Here is a 15,377-nt window from a genome sequence, read left to right as displayed (position 1 = left end):
CTGTAGGGGGAGAAATTTAATTCTGACATGCCTGAAGAACAGTAGCTTGGGGGAGAAATCTATAAAACATCATAAATTGTATGCACAATAAATAAGGCAAAGGTTCATAATGGTTTATACATTGACTTTTCAATATTTTTTCACAGTCTGAATTTGAACTCGATGTCTTTCGTATTCGAGGGGAACACGCTTTAACAATAACAAAGCTTGAGGAACACATTCTAGATTTAAAAAATGAACTGGAAAATAAGTTATACAAGCAAAACGAAGAAGCAAAGGATGCCTGTGTATCCACTGAAGATGACAACCCACCAAAGACATACAGAAATGTATGCATCCAGACAGATAGAGAAACTTTTATAAAGCCAAATGAAGAAGAAACACGGACACCCAAAAATAATCAAAAACTTCCAAAGAAACTTTCCAAACCCTATTTGAATAACAGTGTTTTGACTTCAGCTGATCGTAAGGAAATAGGCAGTTCTGACCATATCTCAGGGAATGTTTTTTCAAAGTTGGACCAAACAGTGCCTCCACCTCCTCCTCCACCTCCTCTTCCTTTCTCGCTATCTGTTTCAATCCCACCACAGCCACCACCGTTGCCGACAAGCTTGAAATCTGCCCATCCGCCACCGCCACCTCCACCACCACCGCTTCCATCAGCTTTTGGTGTTCATCAGCCATCTCTACCTCCTCCACCAGGGCCACCTCCACCAGGAACAGGAGTGCCACCTCCACTACCGCCACCACTTGGCTCTAATTTTTCTTCAATGAGTCAAGGTCCTCGAAAACCTGCGGTTGAACCCTCTTGTCTCATGAGGCCACTCTACTGGAACAGAATCCAAATATCAGATAGCAGGTATTGTTATGTCTTCTTTTTTTAAAAAAATGTATTAGTTTTAATGATAATAAAAACAGATGCACACTACACAAAAGACACCCAACATCATTGGTTCAATTCCCTCCACCAAAATGAGGGTGCACTAATTTGTAATATTTTAAACCAAGATTACAAATTATAGAGTGATTCGAGTTTATTCTTTATAACCCCACTCAAATTCTACTGGCCATAAAACCTCTAACCCTGTCCCATCTTTCCATCAGTTTTCACTTTATTTATAGTTATGTCTTCTTGCTTATGTGGAGAAGATATGCAGCTGCGAGAGCAGTCATGGGCTTCCCAAGGTATGCCCATGTTACACCAACACTCCGCAGTCTGCATTGGTTGCCGATCAATTTCCGGTCACAATTCAAAGTGTTGGTTATGACCTATAAAGCCCTTTATGGCATCGGACCAGAATATCTCTGAGACCGCCTTCTGCTGCACGAATCCCAGCGACCGATTAGGTCCCACAGAGTGGGCCTTCTCCGGGTCCCATCAACTAAACAATGTCGGTTGGCGGGCCCCAGGGGAAGAGCCTTCTCTGTGGCGGCCCCGACTCTCTGGAACCAGCTGCCCCCAGAGATTAGAACTGCCCCTACCCTCCTTGCCTTTCGCAAACTCCTTGAAACCCACCTTTGTCGTCAGGCATGGGGGAACTGAGATATCTCCCCCAGGCCTATATAATTTATGTATGGTATGTTTGTAGGTATGTCTGCTTAAAAATGGGGTTTTTTAACTATTTTAAATTGTAAATTGTAAATTATTAGATTTGTCAAGAACTGTTTTTATTGTGTTGTGAGCCGCCCTGAGTCTACGGAGAGGGGTGGCATACAAATCTAATAAATAAATTAAATAAATAAAGAAATATTGTATATCCACATACATAATACATACATGCATACCTACATACATAAATACATCATACGTGTGCATTGGTGTGCTATTCACAAAAGATAATGTGAACAAGAGGCAAAATTATGGGAAATTTGAACAATTTGTTTTCACTGCTTCGTGTTATCAAATATTTGCCTCAGTGTTCTTGTTCAGACCTATACTTGTGTCTAACACAACAATGTCATTTGATATAAAGTATACCCCGGATAACCTATGATATAGTTCAGAGGTAGGTTCAGACCAGGTCAGACCGGTTCTCTTGAACCAATGGTGACCTGCTGGTGATATCACGATGACATCACGGAACCGGTTTGATTGGTGCCAGTCCATGGGTGCTACCATCTTTTTTTTGAATTTTTTTATTTTTCTTCTGAGCATACGCAGAAGCACTGTGCATACATTGCCATCTTGTTTTGGGCTTTTGGGGGGGAGGGTCAAATTTTTGCCACTGTGCATGCACGCAAAGCGCATTCACACCCTTGAGGTGCACTTTCGTGGTATGGGAGGAAGTGAACTAGCAGTGAGGTAAGTTAGAACTTACCCCTCATATAATTGCTTGTAAGGGCTTCAGAGAAAAGAGTGAAGGTGTTCTTGCAGCTTCTAACAATATTTTAAACTTTTTTTTACATTTTTCTGCTATATTAATGCATTAAACTATTAAAAAGGAGTGAGGGATTCATAAAAAAGGAAGATGGTACTATAACCAATATCTTTGTGAAATCTGACACTTTGCAATAGAAAATAGCACCCTTAAAAATAAATTTTTGAATGAGAAATTGTCTTCCTTATCTACCCTTAGCAATCACTTTTACCTTCTTTTATTTTTGTTTGTTTGTTTTGGCAAGCATATATAAGGTAACACATATGACTATGAGTACAGGAAATGGATACAAATAAATGGGGGACAGTAGGCCAGGGATGGTAGGCACATTGGTGCATTTATGCACACGTCTTACAGACTTCTTAAGACTGGAGTGAGGTCAATAGTAGAATGACTGCTTTTTTTAATAAATTGGAGGGTTTAGATTAGTTTAGTTTTAAAAATTGGATATTGTTCTTTATATGCTGTAAACCACCTTGAGTCCCCGGAGAGGGGTGGCATATAAATCCAATGAATGAATGAATGAATGAATGAATGAATGAATGAATGAATGAATGAATGAATGAATGAGAAGGAAGGAAGGAAGGAAGGAAGGAAGGAAGGAAGGAAGGAAGGAAGGAATATTGTCATAGACATATTGACATGTATATTTGTCAGTAATATATAGTATGACATATATAGTATGTTTTTCAATAATATCTCATTGATCCATTTGCCACATTGGCTTTCCTTTACTTTTCCTTCCTTTTCTTTCCATGACCATATCATGGAAAAAAAGACTAGAAACTGTATTACAGGAGAGGGATAAGTAGAATGTTGTTTGAGTGACCCCTGCTGGAGGGAAAATATCAGTTGCTACTACTGAAGAAAGCTTTTTTTTAGTAAAGAGAAAAGCAATCTGCCTAGAATAATTTCCTTATTGGTTTCAAATATTGTGATAAATTGTTCAATCATGTTTTCCTTTAATTTATAATTTGTTGAAAAAGACACAGAAGTCTCTTACAAATTATTCTGATTTAATTAGTGTGACACACTAAACTGAGCATGATATACATAGCCAACTATAATAATAAAACATGTTGAAGAGTTAAATTTCTACTCCAAACTTTGTTAAAAATAAAAGAGGGGACAGAACTGAAGAAAATCTTGTTGTCCATAAAATAAAACATTTGTAATCTATGCAATACCAAAACAATTGAGATAACTGTTGGGCATTATACAGTTCTTCATATGAAACATTTCTTTCAAAAGTGATCTAACCCAAGGGTCTCTAACCTTGGCAAGCTTTGCTGGCTGAGGAATTCTGGGAGTTGAAGTTCAGGAGTCTTAAAGTTACCAAGGTTGGAGACCCCTGATATAACCCACCTGCAAAACATTTACCTTTAAGAGACAATTTATGAATGTTTCTCTTTTTTTCTCATTTTAGTCAACAGTCATTGCCAACTCTTTGGGACTCATTAGAAGAACCCAATCTTTGTGATACAAATGAATTTGAATACTTATTCTCAAAAGAAACAGCTCAGGAAAAGAAAAAAGCACTAGCTGAATCTTATGAAAAGAAAACAAAAACCAAAAAGGTATTTTTATTTTCCAACTACTGTACTTTTTTAAAAAAAACAACTAATTTTAGTTTAATGATTTTGAGTTTAGTATAGAATAAAAATTACAATAACATTTAATTTTAAAAAAATCGATGGCCAAGGGATACAAAAATTGGACAAAAATAATCTGTTTCTGATTGGCCAAGAATTTTTTACGAAAGCCAGCATCTGGGATTAATTTTTTGCAGACTTGTTTCAGGCTGTTAATTAGCCCTTTAAAATAGTACTTCCATCAAATAAGGAACATGACTTTTAGTACCATTTCCTTTCATTTCACATAACTGTAACCTAAAATTAAATCTTCCTTTGTATATATGCCATGATATTTTGGCATTGCCCCCAACTAAATGTGTGAACCTGCTTTTACTTTTAATACCAATCAGGCAATAGAAGTTTAAAGTTAAAAAACACTGTTTCATATTCTCTAGATACTACATATGAATTATTTTGCTTTGGAAGGTAACAAAATTCGATAGAATGAATCTGTATTTTGCACAAAACTCTCACTTATAGCAATAGATTTGTTTTATTCTACCTTTCCTAAAATAAAATCTGGATTCACATATATGGATTATTTGATTGTAAAGTAAGATTTATTTAGGCAATTCACTAAGCCATAATTTACAATGAGTCCATGCATATTTTGATACCAGTCTCTAAAAATCTAAACCATACATGATCAGAAATTAAATGTAGTTAACACAGCCATTCTGTGGTCTACTGTCTCCCTGGAAACAAATCATATACTTGTCTTATTTCAGCTGTATTCTAAACCATGTTACTTGTCTTATCATTTGTCATCTTAGAATGATTCTGTTTTCCTACCCATGGTCATTTGTTAATACAGTTTTAATTTGTACTAAATAGTTTGATAGGAAAAAGAGAAGGAGATGTAACTGAAAAACAGATAGTTATTGAGGAACTAGAGACAATCAAGATGCATTATTTGTTTGGCAAGGTTTTTCAGAAGTACTTTGCCATTGTCTCCTTCCAAGGGCTGAGTGAAAGTCACTGATTCAAGGTCATCCATCCCTCTAGCTTCATGTCTAAGATTGTACTTGAACTCACAATCTCAGGTTTCTAATGTGATGCCTTAACTGCTAAGCAAAGCTGCCCTTCTTGATGTATTGTAATGAGACCTTAAGGAAGCATATCTACTATTCTCCTGCTATGAAAAAACTATGTGTTTTCAGTATGATTATTACCTGAAATGTTGAGTGAAAATTGTGAGACAATATTTTTTGAAATTTAAATAACTCCATTTTGCTGAGGTTTATTATTTGCCATATGCCAGTTTCTCTCATAGAATCGAACATTACCAAACAGAGACTATTATACTTTCCTTGTACAAAGAAAGGGGATAATTTGTGTCACCTGCATGATATAAATAAGGCTCCATCCATCATTTTTCACTTTTTAGTGCAGCGATTACTATATCAGTGACAGAAGATAATGGGTTTTCTGCCTCTAACTGGTTTCATATAATTAGTAACACATGTTCTCATTTACAGTGAATGTCAATATTTTGAATGAGGAACATTTTTATATTTTAAGAGAATGTCATCAGGTTTATTGCTTATTTCATAATTACGAAAGATTATAAATTACTATGTCATGGTATTTCTAAAAACAATTTGAGAAGTCTGCATCAGCATTTTATAACATCCTCTAGCCATCAGTACCAAAATTTGACCAGTGTAACCTTGCTGTGAGTTTGTAGGATCATTGCCAGATGTCACACAGTTTTTCAAACAGTATTTATTTATTCAACCATTTTCTAAACTTCCTGTTCTTTAATACATGACTTAAATGTATTATTCGGGCAGTTTATTATTGATCAGCTCTTGCAGACTTGTAACAAGTTGGTTTTCGGATGAGAAATTATTTATAGATTATGTTTTAACACTTAAACATATATTATATTTCTGCAAATTTCTATTATCCTGCTCTAATACATGGAAATTATTATTCTCCCTGCTAATAATTATGTAATGGAGTTATCTTCTTTTATGAAATTGTTTTTATTTGTTGATTTATTTTTTTGCACTACAAAACCAAACCATGTTAGTGTTGCAAGAGTTCTGTATCTTGGTTCTAACAAGCTATTCCTTTTGAGCTTTAGTTAGTCTGAAATCAACATCTGTGGTTTTAAAATAATGTTAAAAATAACCCTCAATAGCTATTTGCAATTTAAAATGGGATATATTCAGAGATTATGCGTGTTCATTCTGATTGTATCTCTGGGGCATACTTATGATATGGAGAAGCATCACAATAAAAGTACGTTCAGGAAATATTTTATTTCAAATATTAGACATGCCTAATGAAGTTTATGATAGCCTAAGAAGTTCCGTTTAAAAAGGTCTGTCTCAAAGTCAGTAAGTGCTGTACAAATTATACCTTTCTTTAGACAATAATTACCTCTATTAGACGTTACTCTGTTGTCAAGTTCATCACATAACATGTATAACTTCAGAAAGATGTATGATAAAACTTTCATTGCAAAAATATTTACACCAAGGTGCCTTTTCTTAATAAACAAAAATACAACCATCCAATAATTTGTTCTCACTTATTCATTTATTTCCATTAATTCCCTCAATTATTCATTTACTGCATTTTTATTGTAAATGTTAATAATAATAGTATATGTTGTCTTTCAGACAAACTTTGATTTAAATTCTATTAATTTCAGTGAAAGAATTAAGTATATGATTTAATGGTTTTCATTGGCAATTAAAAGTCCTTTGATTTCTATAACCAATAAGTATAAAATATGGCATAATTTAAATACCTTGAAAATCATTCATGTTATACAGTGATCCCCCGGTTATTGCGTCCCCGACCATTGCGAATGGGCTACATCGCGATTTTTCAACCCGGAAGTAAAAACACCATCTGCGCATGTGCGCCCTTTTTTCCTATGGCCACACATGCGTAGATGGTGTTCCCCGCCGGGCAGATCAGCTGCTGGGCGGCTTCCCTGGGTCTTTCGCCTCTTGCTGGCGGGAGGGCGAGAAGCCCCCCCCCAGCACCCGCTCGCCCTCCGTTCGCCCCGCCCTTCGCCCGGCCACCCGCCATTTGCTCGCTGCTCGCCCGGCCACCCGGGTTCGTTTGGCTTCGGGACTCAGTTGGGAAGCGGCACGGGTGTTTTAAAAGGTCTCCGCCGGCATGGGGGGCTTCTTAGCACCCCCCCCAAACCCGGGTTGGGGGTTCGGGGGGGGTAGGAAGCCCCCCATGCCGGCGGAGACCTTTTAAAACACCCGTGCCGCTTCCCAGCTGAGTCCTCAAGCCAAGCGCAGAAGTTAGCCTTGAATCCCTTTGAATCCCGCCGCTTCTGCTGGATACGGGCGATGGGGGGGCGAGCTGCCACACCCCTGGCTTCCGCACCGCTCGTCCCACCCACCGCCCGTATCCAGCAGAAGCTGCTGGATTCAAAGTGCTGGGGTGGGGGGCTGTCGGGACACCCCCCCCACCCCAGCACTTTGAATCCCGCCGCTTCTGTTGGATACGGGCGATGGGGGGGCGAGCTGCCACAGCCCCTGGCTTCCTCACCGCTCGTCCCACCCACCGCCCGTATCCAGCAGAAGCTGCTGGATTCAAAGTGATTCAGGGAACAGAATGGAGCCTTCCGCGGCGGGGCTGGTAGGAGGGGAGCCGAGGGGATAACCGAGCCCAGCCCCGTGGCATTCGCCTTCCTCCCGCCTGCAGCCGAGTGATCGTGGGCTCCTTCGCAACCTCAGAGAGCTTCCTGGTTTTCGTGAGCTTTCATGCCCAGGAAGCTCTCCGAGGTTGCGAAGGAGCCCAGGATCACTCGGCTGCGGGTGGCAGGAAAGCTAATGTCACGGGGCTGGGCTCGACTCCCCCCCCCTTAGCAGCTCCGCCGCGGAACGCTCCATTCTGTTCCCTGCCGGCCCGATTGAGCGGCCGGCGGTCTCCATTCAGGGAACAGAATGGAGCCTTCCGCGGCGGGGCTGGTAGGAGGGGAGCCGAGGACGGAACCGAGCCCAGCCCCGTGGCATTCGCCTTCCTCCCGCCTGCAGCCGAGTGATCGTGGGCTCCTTCGCAACCTCAGAGAGCTTCCTGGTTTTCGTGAGCTTTCATGCCCAGGAAGCTCTCCGAGGTTGCGAAGGAGCCCAGGATCACTCGGCTGCGGGTGGCAGGAAAGCGAATGTCACGGGGCTGGGCTCGGCTCCCCCAGCCCCGCCGCGGAACGCTCCATTCTGTTCCCTGCCGGCCCGATTGAGCGGCCGGCGGTCTCCATTCAGGGAACAGAATGGAGCCTTCCGCGGCGGGGCTGGTAGGAGGGGAGCCAAGGACGGAACCGAGCCCAGCCCCGTGGCATTCGCCTTCCTCCCGCCTGCAGCCGAGTGATCGTGGGCTCCTTCGCAACCTCAGAGAGCTTCCTGGTTTTCGTGAGCTTTCATGCCCAGGAAGCTCTCCGAGGTTGCGAAGGAGCCCAGGATCACTCGGCTGCGGGCGGCAGGAAAGCGAATGTCACGGGGCTGGGCGCTAGCTCTCGCCGCTTTCGAGCTGAGTCCTGAAGCGAATTCGCTTCAGGACTCATCTCGAAAGCCCGCTAGCGAGGAGCCGAAGATTGGGGGCGGCGCGGCTGTTTTAAAACGTCGCCGCCGGCATGGGGGGCTTGCCAGCACCCCCCGGACCCCCAACCCGGGTTTGGGGGGCTGCTAGGAAGCCCCCCATGCCGGCGGCGACGTTTTAAAACAGCCGCGCCGCCCCCAATCTTCGGCTCCTTGCTAGCGCTGCGGGAGTTAAAAACACCATCTGCACATGCGCAGATGGTGTTTTTACTTCCGCAGCGCTACTTTGCGAAAACCCGCTCGTTGCGGGGGGTCCTGGAACGGAACCTTCGCAACGAGCGGGGGATCACTGTATTAGGATTGCATAACTTCTAAATGGTGCAGAGATAATATTGCATTATGTCAGAACAAATTAAAAATTATGGGCTATATCCACGAATGAATAAATAAATTAATCTTGATGAATCTTGATGAATCTAAAAAGGTTGTGATGATTGACATTTAGTTACTAAATCAGTATAGAAAGCTATAAATATCATGTTAATTTTTATTCTGACTTGATTGGGTATTTTTATTTCCAGATTATCAAATTATTGGATGGGAAGAGATCTCAAACTGTAGGAATTCTGATATCCAGTTTACATCTGGAGATGAAGGACATAGAACAAGGTAAGCGCTGCTTTTATTTCAATGGAAATTATATACCTGAACATTTTTTAAAATTTTATATCTCTTTAATAACTTGACTTGGTATATCCATGTATAAATGTTGTATCATGCATTACATTTCTGATGAATGTTTATTACATTTTTTTCAGGTTTTTTCAGTTATTAATAATAGTTATTCAATATATACCTCAGAGGTCTTCAAACTTGACAACTTTAAGACTTTTGGACTTCAAGTCCTAGAACTCTCCAGCCAGCATAGTCTTAAAGTTGCCAAGTTTGGGGACCCTGATGTACTTTCTATCTTTCGTCAAAAGATTTCCGCTAGTCTACAGCAAGCGCACACCTCATGAATATCATGTCATCTGGAGCCAAAATGCCTTGAAAAACTGAAATCATAATTATTATTTTCTGCAACTGAAATTCTGACATTCTTAGTTCTATTTGAAGTTGTTTCCAGGCTTTTCCATATTTATTTATTTATATTTTATGTTGTTTATTTATTTATTTTGTCAAGCATATATATGATTACAGACCAAGTATAAACATGATTGTGAATACATAAGATGTATAAGCATGGTTATGAGTACATGAGATGGTTACAAATACCTGGGGACATTAGGATAGGAACGGTAGGCACTCTTGTGCACTTATACACACACCTTACAGACCTCTTAGGAATGAGATGAGATCAACGGTAAATAGTCTAAGGTTAAAGTGTATATATTTGTGTGTGTGTGTGTGTATATTATTATTATTATTTATTGGATTTGTATGCCGGCCCTCTCCGCAGACTCGGGGCGGCTTAATATATGTTTTGATGAGGTCCGACTCATCGAAACATCACCAGAATCTCTGAAACTTACACGGGAAGAAACCCAAATATGCAAAGACCTACATAACTGTACTTGTGAAAATCTATGAATATATATATAGAATTTTTAAGGGTGGATTTCTTTCCTATTCTGACACTTTTCTACTTCCAGTCGTCTATAAGCCAGTTACTGACATATTTCACAATTTCTATATAGTTAAGGAATATCTTGCTCCATACATCTGGGAAACAGATGTTTAAGTTTGCATTTGATTACCAGCCAACAAATTGAAGATTGCCACATTTGTGGAAAAAATCAGCCACAGATGTTTCTTAGGATAGAGAGAGTGGCATTTGTTGTTAATAAAAAATGCAGATCAGTGCTGTCTGTCTTGTTTAAAGGGACTAATATTAGATGAAGAGAGTACATAATAATTTTATGGTTTGATTTGACTTCCGAATCATAAAAAAACCATGAAAATATTTCTAACCAGTTTAAAATGGAGTTCATGCCACATAAAATGAGATATGTAATAAAATAGATGATTCATTCTCAGTTTTTTGTTTTCTCAACTAGAATCAAAATGATTCTCTATTATTTTCCTATTGACAAGACCTTATAATTCTTCTTGTTTCAAAATGATTCTCTATTATTTTCCTATTGACAAGACCTTATAATTCTTCTTGTTTCAAACTGATAATTAATATTAAATTTTAAAATGCTGTTTAACAGTATTTGGACATTTTTAAGTCCTATTCATACCAAAAGATTTGCCAGAATCCTCTTATTATTCTTTTTGTGGATCAGCTGAGATTAAATTATGAAGGTTAGCCACTCACCTCCTTAGTTTTTTCCACAATATAAGTGTATTGCCTCAATCTTTGCTTATGATTTTATAAAGCTGTTGAGTTATCCCCAGTATTTAAGCTCACATTTATATCTAAAACAGATTGCTGTGTTAGAGCATTTTTATAACATAGTAAAATAGTAGAAGAAACTTTTAATGGTATTGTTTTTTTAAAATGCAATTGAAGTCATTAATATTTTTTTGCATATTTTGCTCATTCAGAATTTAATATTTAATAATAGAACTGGTCCAATGAGCCTTAAACTCATAGTTCTAGTCAAGTGATTCCTCTCAGTGTACTAATAGAAGGACATTTGAATTGCAAACTTCAGTAGAATTGTGTATGGTCTGTCTGAGTTGTATGGCTTTAATAATGGGTTTTTAATGTGTTGTTTAATATATTGGATTTGTGACATTGTATTTTGTTGTGAGGTGCTCCAAGTCCTCGGAGAGGGGCGGCATACAAATCTAATTAATAATAATAATAATAATAATAATAATAATAATAATAATAATAATACAGTAGTACCTCTAAGACGAGCTGTTCCACATGCGAGTATTCCAAGTTACGAGCCGCGACGTGAGCGAAATTTCTGTTCAACACCCGAGCTCAAATTCGGGATAGGGGCCAAACTTCCACTAGGTGGCACAAGAATCTCCTTGCTTCCAGTTATCCAGGCGCGAAAAACAAAGTCTAAAGGCATTCGTTCAAGATGCGAGTTGATCGACTTACGAGCTCAGGTCTGGAACGAATTAAACTCGTATGTTGAGGTACCACTGTAATAATAATAATAACAACAACAACAACAACAACAACAACAAGTTTGGACAGGAAGTGGTGTTTGTTGACATTGTTTCTTCTTTGATTGCCATTTTGCGAGGGAGTGTCTGGTACAGCAGTGGGTTTCTCCCAGTTCGGACCAGTTCTTAGAACCAGTAGTGCTGGTGGCGGGAGGCTCCGCCCACCCACCCAGGATGCTTCTGCACATGCATAGAAGTATCACACAAGCACACATGCAAACTGATGGCAAAATATTTTACAACCCACCACTGGTCTTGTACTGGTTTCTGCTTCTCTGAGTTGGATTAACAATAGTTTTGTTAGAATTACCAATTAGTTTATTGACCGCATCAATTCTTGGAAGCTACGGATAACCAATTTTTTCTGACTTAATTCTGATTCTGATGTAAATTATAGACTAAGGCATGTGGGCTCCAGTTTTGGGAACTAATTGTAGATAACCACATATTTTTTACGATATTTATAATTCTTAAAATTACAGAACCCTAAAAGGTTATTTTGTTTTGAATGAATGTATAGTAAACTTTAAATTATGTCTAGTCATTTCTTATCCATGTTCTTTGTGTTGGGTTTAGAAGAAAAAAGTGGAAGTTTGCCTTCTATTAGCACACTCAGAGGAATCACTTGATATGCCGTTTATGTTGCCTTCTTAAGCAATACAGCTGCCAAGTATTTTTATATCTGGTTTTGAATTTGTGATTCTGGTCTGCTTTTTATCCATGCTGACAGTCATTATGTGCTATTGGGGGCAATAATTGCACTAATTATCCTTATGTATATAAATTATTATGTATGGTGAGCAGACACCATAGAGCCATAGAAAAATGTGTATTCCAATTTCCTTACAGACAAGGATTTCAGAAACCAGGCTGTGGTCATTCTGTCTCAATAAAAGAGTTTTAGTGGTGGAGGAACCCAATAAAATTACTGGCTTCTCACATCTTGTTCCCTACCTCACACTTTCTGAAGTCTATATAATATATTTAAATCAAGCTGCCAGGTTCACCAAGATTACTATAAATGCAAAATAAGATTTCAATAAACACTTCAGGATCTAACTTCTAAATTTGTCAGTCTAACTGCCAAAAAAAGAGAGTTTTGATCAGTACTGCTATGCAGTTAATTAAACTTATTTATTTTACTAACAGAACTTTCTGTCAATATAGTCATTTTATGTTTGCCAAGATAGCTTAGCATCACTATTTTTGAAAGGAACATCAGTTTTTTAAAATTGCCCCAATCCGAATGCAATTAAATTAGTCTTCAACAGAAATTATTTTTACCGGGTATGCCTGAAGGAGTAGTGATCAAGTTGTTCCTGAGGTAACTGATGTTCTGATCATTACAATAGTACATAGCATGGGATTATTCTGCAGTAATGGTTTCATAAATTAATCAATTTGTTCTACAGAAAAAAATATGTCTTACTTAATATATGTGCATGGAATGCCATAACAATCATAATCAATGTAAATTCAGGCGTAACCAACCAGTAATAGGAATTGAATTCAAGGCACTTCATGTTTATTACATGTTTTGTATACAAAACAATCTAATTGACTAATGACCAAGGCAAATTATTATCTCATAATTAATGATCCATACTAAATATACTGATATTGGAATAAATTTAATGCTTAGATTTATATATTATATATAAAGGTGTATAATAGCACATTAATATATCATTGGTTCAGAGTTAATTCTCGTTAAGACTTTTAATGATTAGAGAATCACAATACATTTATTTATTTATGTATTTATTTATGTATTTATTTATTTATTGGATTTGTATGCCATCCCTCTCCGTAGACTCGGGGCGGCTCACAACAGCAATAGAACAATTCATAACAAATCTAATAATTTAAAAACATTTTAAAAAACCCATTATTAATCAGATATACATACAAACATACCATACAAAAAATGTATAGGCCCAGGGGAGATATCTCAATTCCCCCATGCCTGGCGGCAAAGGTGGGTTTTAAGGAGTTTACGGAAGGCAAGGGGGGCAGTTCTAATCTCCAGGGGGAGCTGGTTCCAGATAGTCGGGCCCGCCACAGAGAAGGCTCTTCCCCTGGGACCTGCCAAACGACATTGTTTAGTCGATGGGACCCGGAGAAGGCCAACTCTCTGGGACCTAATCGGTCGCTGGGATTCGTGTCTGCTTTTGTATCATTCATGCTATCCACTGCATTGTAAATGATCTAATCACCTAGCAGGTATCCTACTGATCCAATCTCCAATGCAGATGGTCAGTAAAATATGTATTTTGTTTTAAACAATAGAGAACTGTAGTATTCTTTTTTATACAGTGAGCTACCGGGGGAGAGTTATGACAGTGACAGCATACAAGAAGCATTCAACCAAAAAATAAAACATTATCCAAGTGTTTTCTGTTCATGACAAGAGATAAGCAACAATGTCAGTTAACATACTAATCTGTTATTTTATTATTTCAACAGCTGTACTAAATGTGGATGATTCAGTAGTTGACCTAGAAACATTGGAAGCACTATATGAAAACGTAAGTAAATGCTGTTAGTTTATTTGAGGGTTAGAAGTGAAACCAGATGAATCTCTCCCTTTGGCATAAGGCTTTGGACCATTATCTTTAACTCAAAAGCCTATTAAGAGTCAGTTCAGCATACAAAACAGCAGCATTATATGAACTCCTACCTCAAAACGTCGCTACAGAGCACTGCACACCAAGACAACTAGACACAAGAACAGTTTTTTCCTGAACGCCATCACTCTACTAAACAAATAATTCCCTCAACACTGTCAGACTTTCTACTAAATCTGCACTTCTATTCTACTAGTTTTTCTCATCATTCCTTTCACCCATTTCCTCCCATGTTGACTGTATGATTGTAACTTGTTGCTTATATCCTAAGATTTTTATTAATATTGCTTCTTCATTGCTTATTTGACCCCTATGACAATCATTAGGTGTTGTACCACATGATTCTTGACAAATGTATATTTTATTTTATGTACGCTGAGAGCATATGCACCAAGACAAATTCCTTGTGTGTCCTATCACACTTGGCCAATAAAAATTCTATTCTATTCTATTCTATTCTATTCTATTCTATTCTATTCTATGTAATACTAAAAGTCAAAAACTGTCCATCAAACTTCATTCTGAATTAGCTACAGTTTCCAAATATTCTTCTGGAGCAATCCTATTTACAGCATGCTACAGTAATTAAAACCACAATGACAGGCCTTCTTCCCAGCCATATTTGTTACCTGCTCATCAAGCAGTAGCCCTAAATCATTCACTGACTCTAACCAACTTGTCACGAAAATCACTGGAGCCAGGAAGCCTTAAAACCAGTTGTGAAATCCAGGTTCTTTTCCCTACCAGTTCTGTGGGCATGGCTTGGTGGGCATGATTAGGTTTGGTGGGCGTGGCAGGAGAAAGATACTGCAATATTTCCATTCCCACCCCACTCCTAGGGGAAGGATATTGCAAAATCTCCATTCCCACTTCACTCTAGGGTTAAGCTAAAATCTGTTCAGCCCCAATCCAGACCTTCACAGCCTTCAGGCACAGGGTTGGCCTTCTCCGGGTCCCGTTGACCAAACAATGTCATTTGGCAGGACCCAGGAGAAGAGCCTTCTCTGTGGCAGCCCCGACCCTCTGGAACCAGCCCCCCCCAGATATCAGAGTTGCCCCCACCCTCCTTGCCTTTCGCAAGCTCCTTAAAACCCACCTCTG

General features: G+C 38.9%; 1 protein-coding gene across 1 annotated transcript in view; it reads left to right on the top strand.

Annotated features, from left to right (window-relative positions):
• FMN1 (formin 1) overlaps nucleotides 1–15,377 on the top strand; it is a 108,482-nt gene that overhangs the window by 36,023 nt on the left and 57,082 nt on the right. The window contains exons 4-7 of the mRNA XM_070756507.1: nucleotides 147–859; nucleotides 3,805–3,955; nucleotides 9,102–9,189; nucleotides 14,116–14,177. Of these exons, the coding sequence (XP_070612608.1) occupies nucleotides 147–859; nucleotides 3,805–3,955; nucleotides 9,102–9,189; nucleotides 14,116–14,177 (1,014 nt within the window). The remainder of the gene's footprint in view (nucleotides 1–146; nucleotides 860–3,804; nucleotides 3,956–9,101; nucleotides 9,190–14,115; nucleotides 14,178–15,377) is intronic.

This window comes from Erythrolamprus reginae, chromosome 1, assembly GCF_031021105.1.
Source record: "Erythrolamprus reginae isolate rEryReg1 chromosome 1, rEryReg1.hap1, whole genome shotgun sequence".
NCBI classification, from domain to species: Eukaryota; Metazoa; Chordata; class Lepidosauria; order Squamata; family Dipsadidae; genus Erythrolamprus; species Erythrolamprus reginae.
This window is presented reverse-complemented; position numbering and strand designations above follow the sequence as displayed.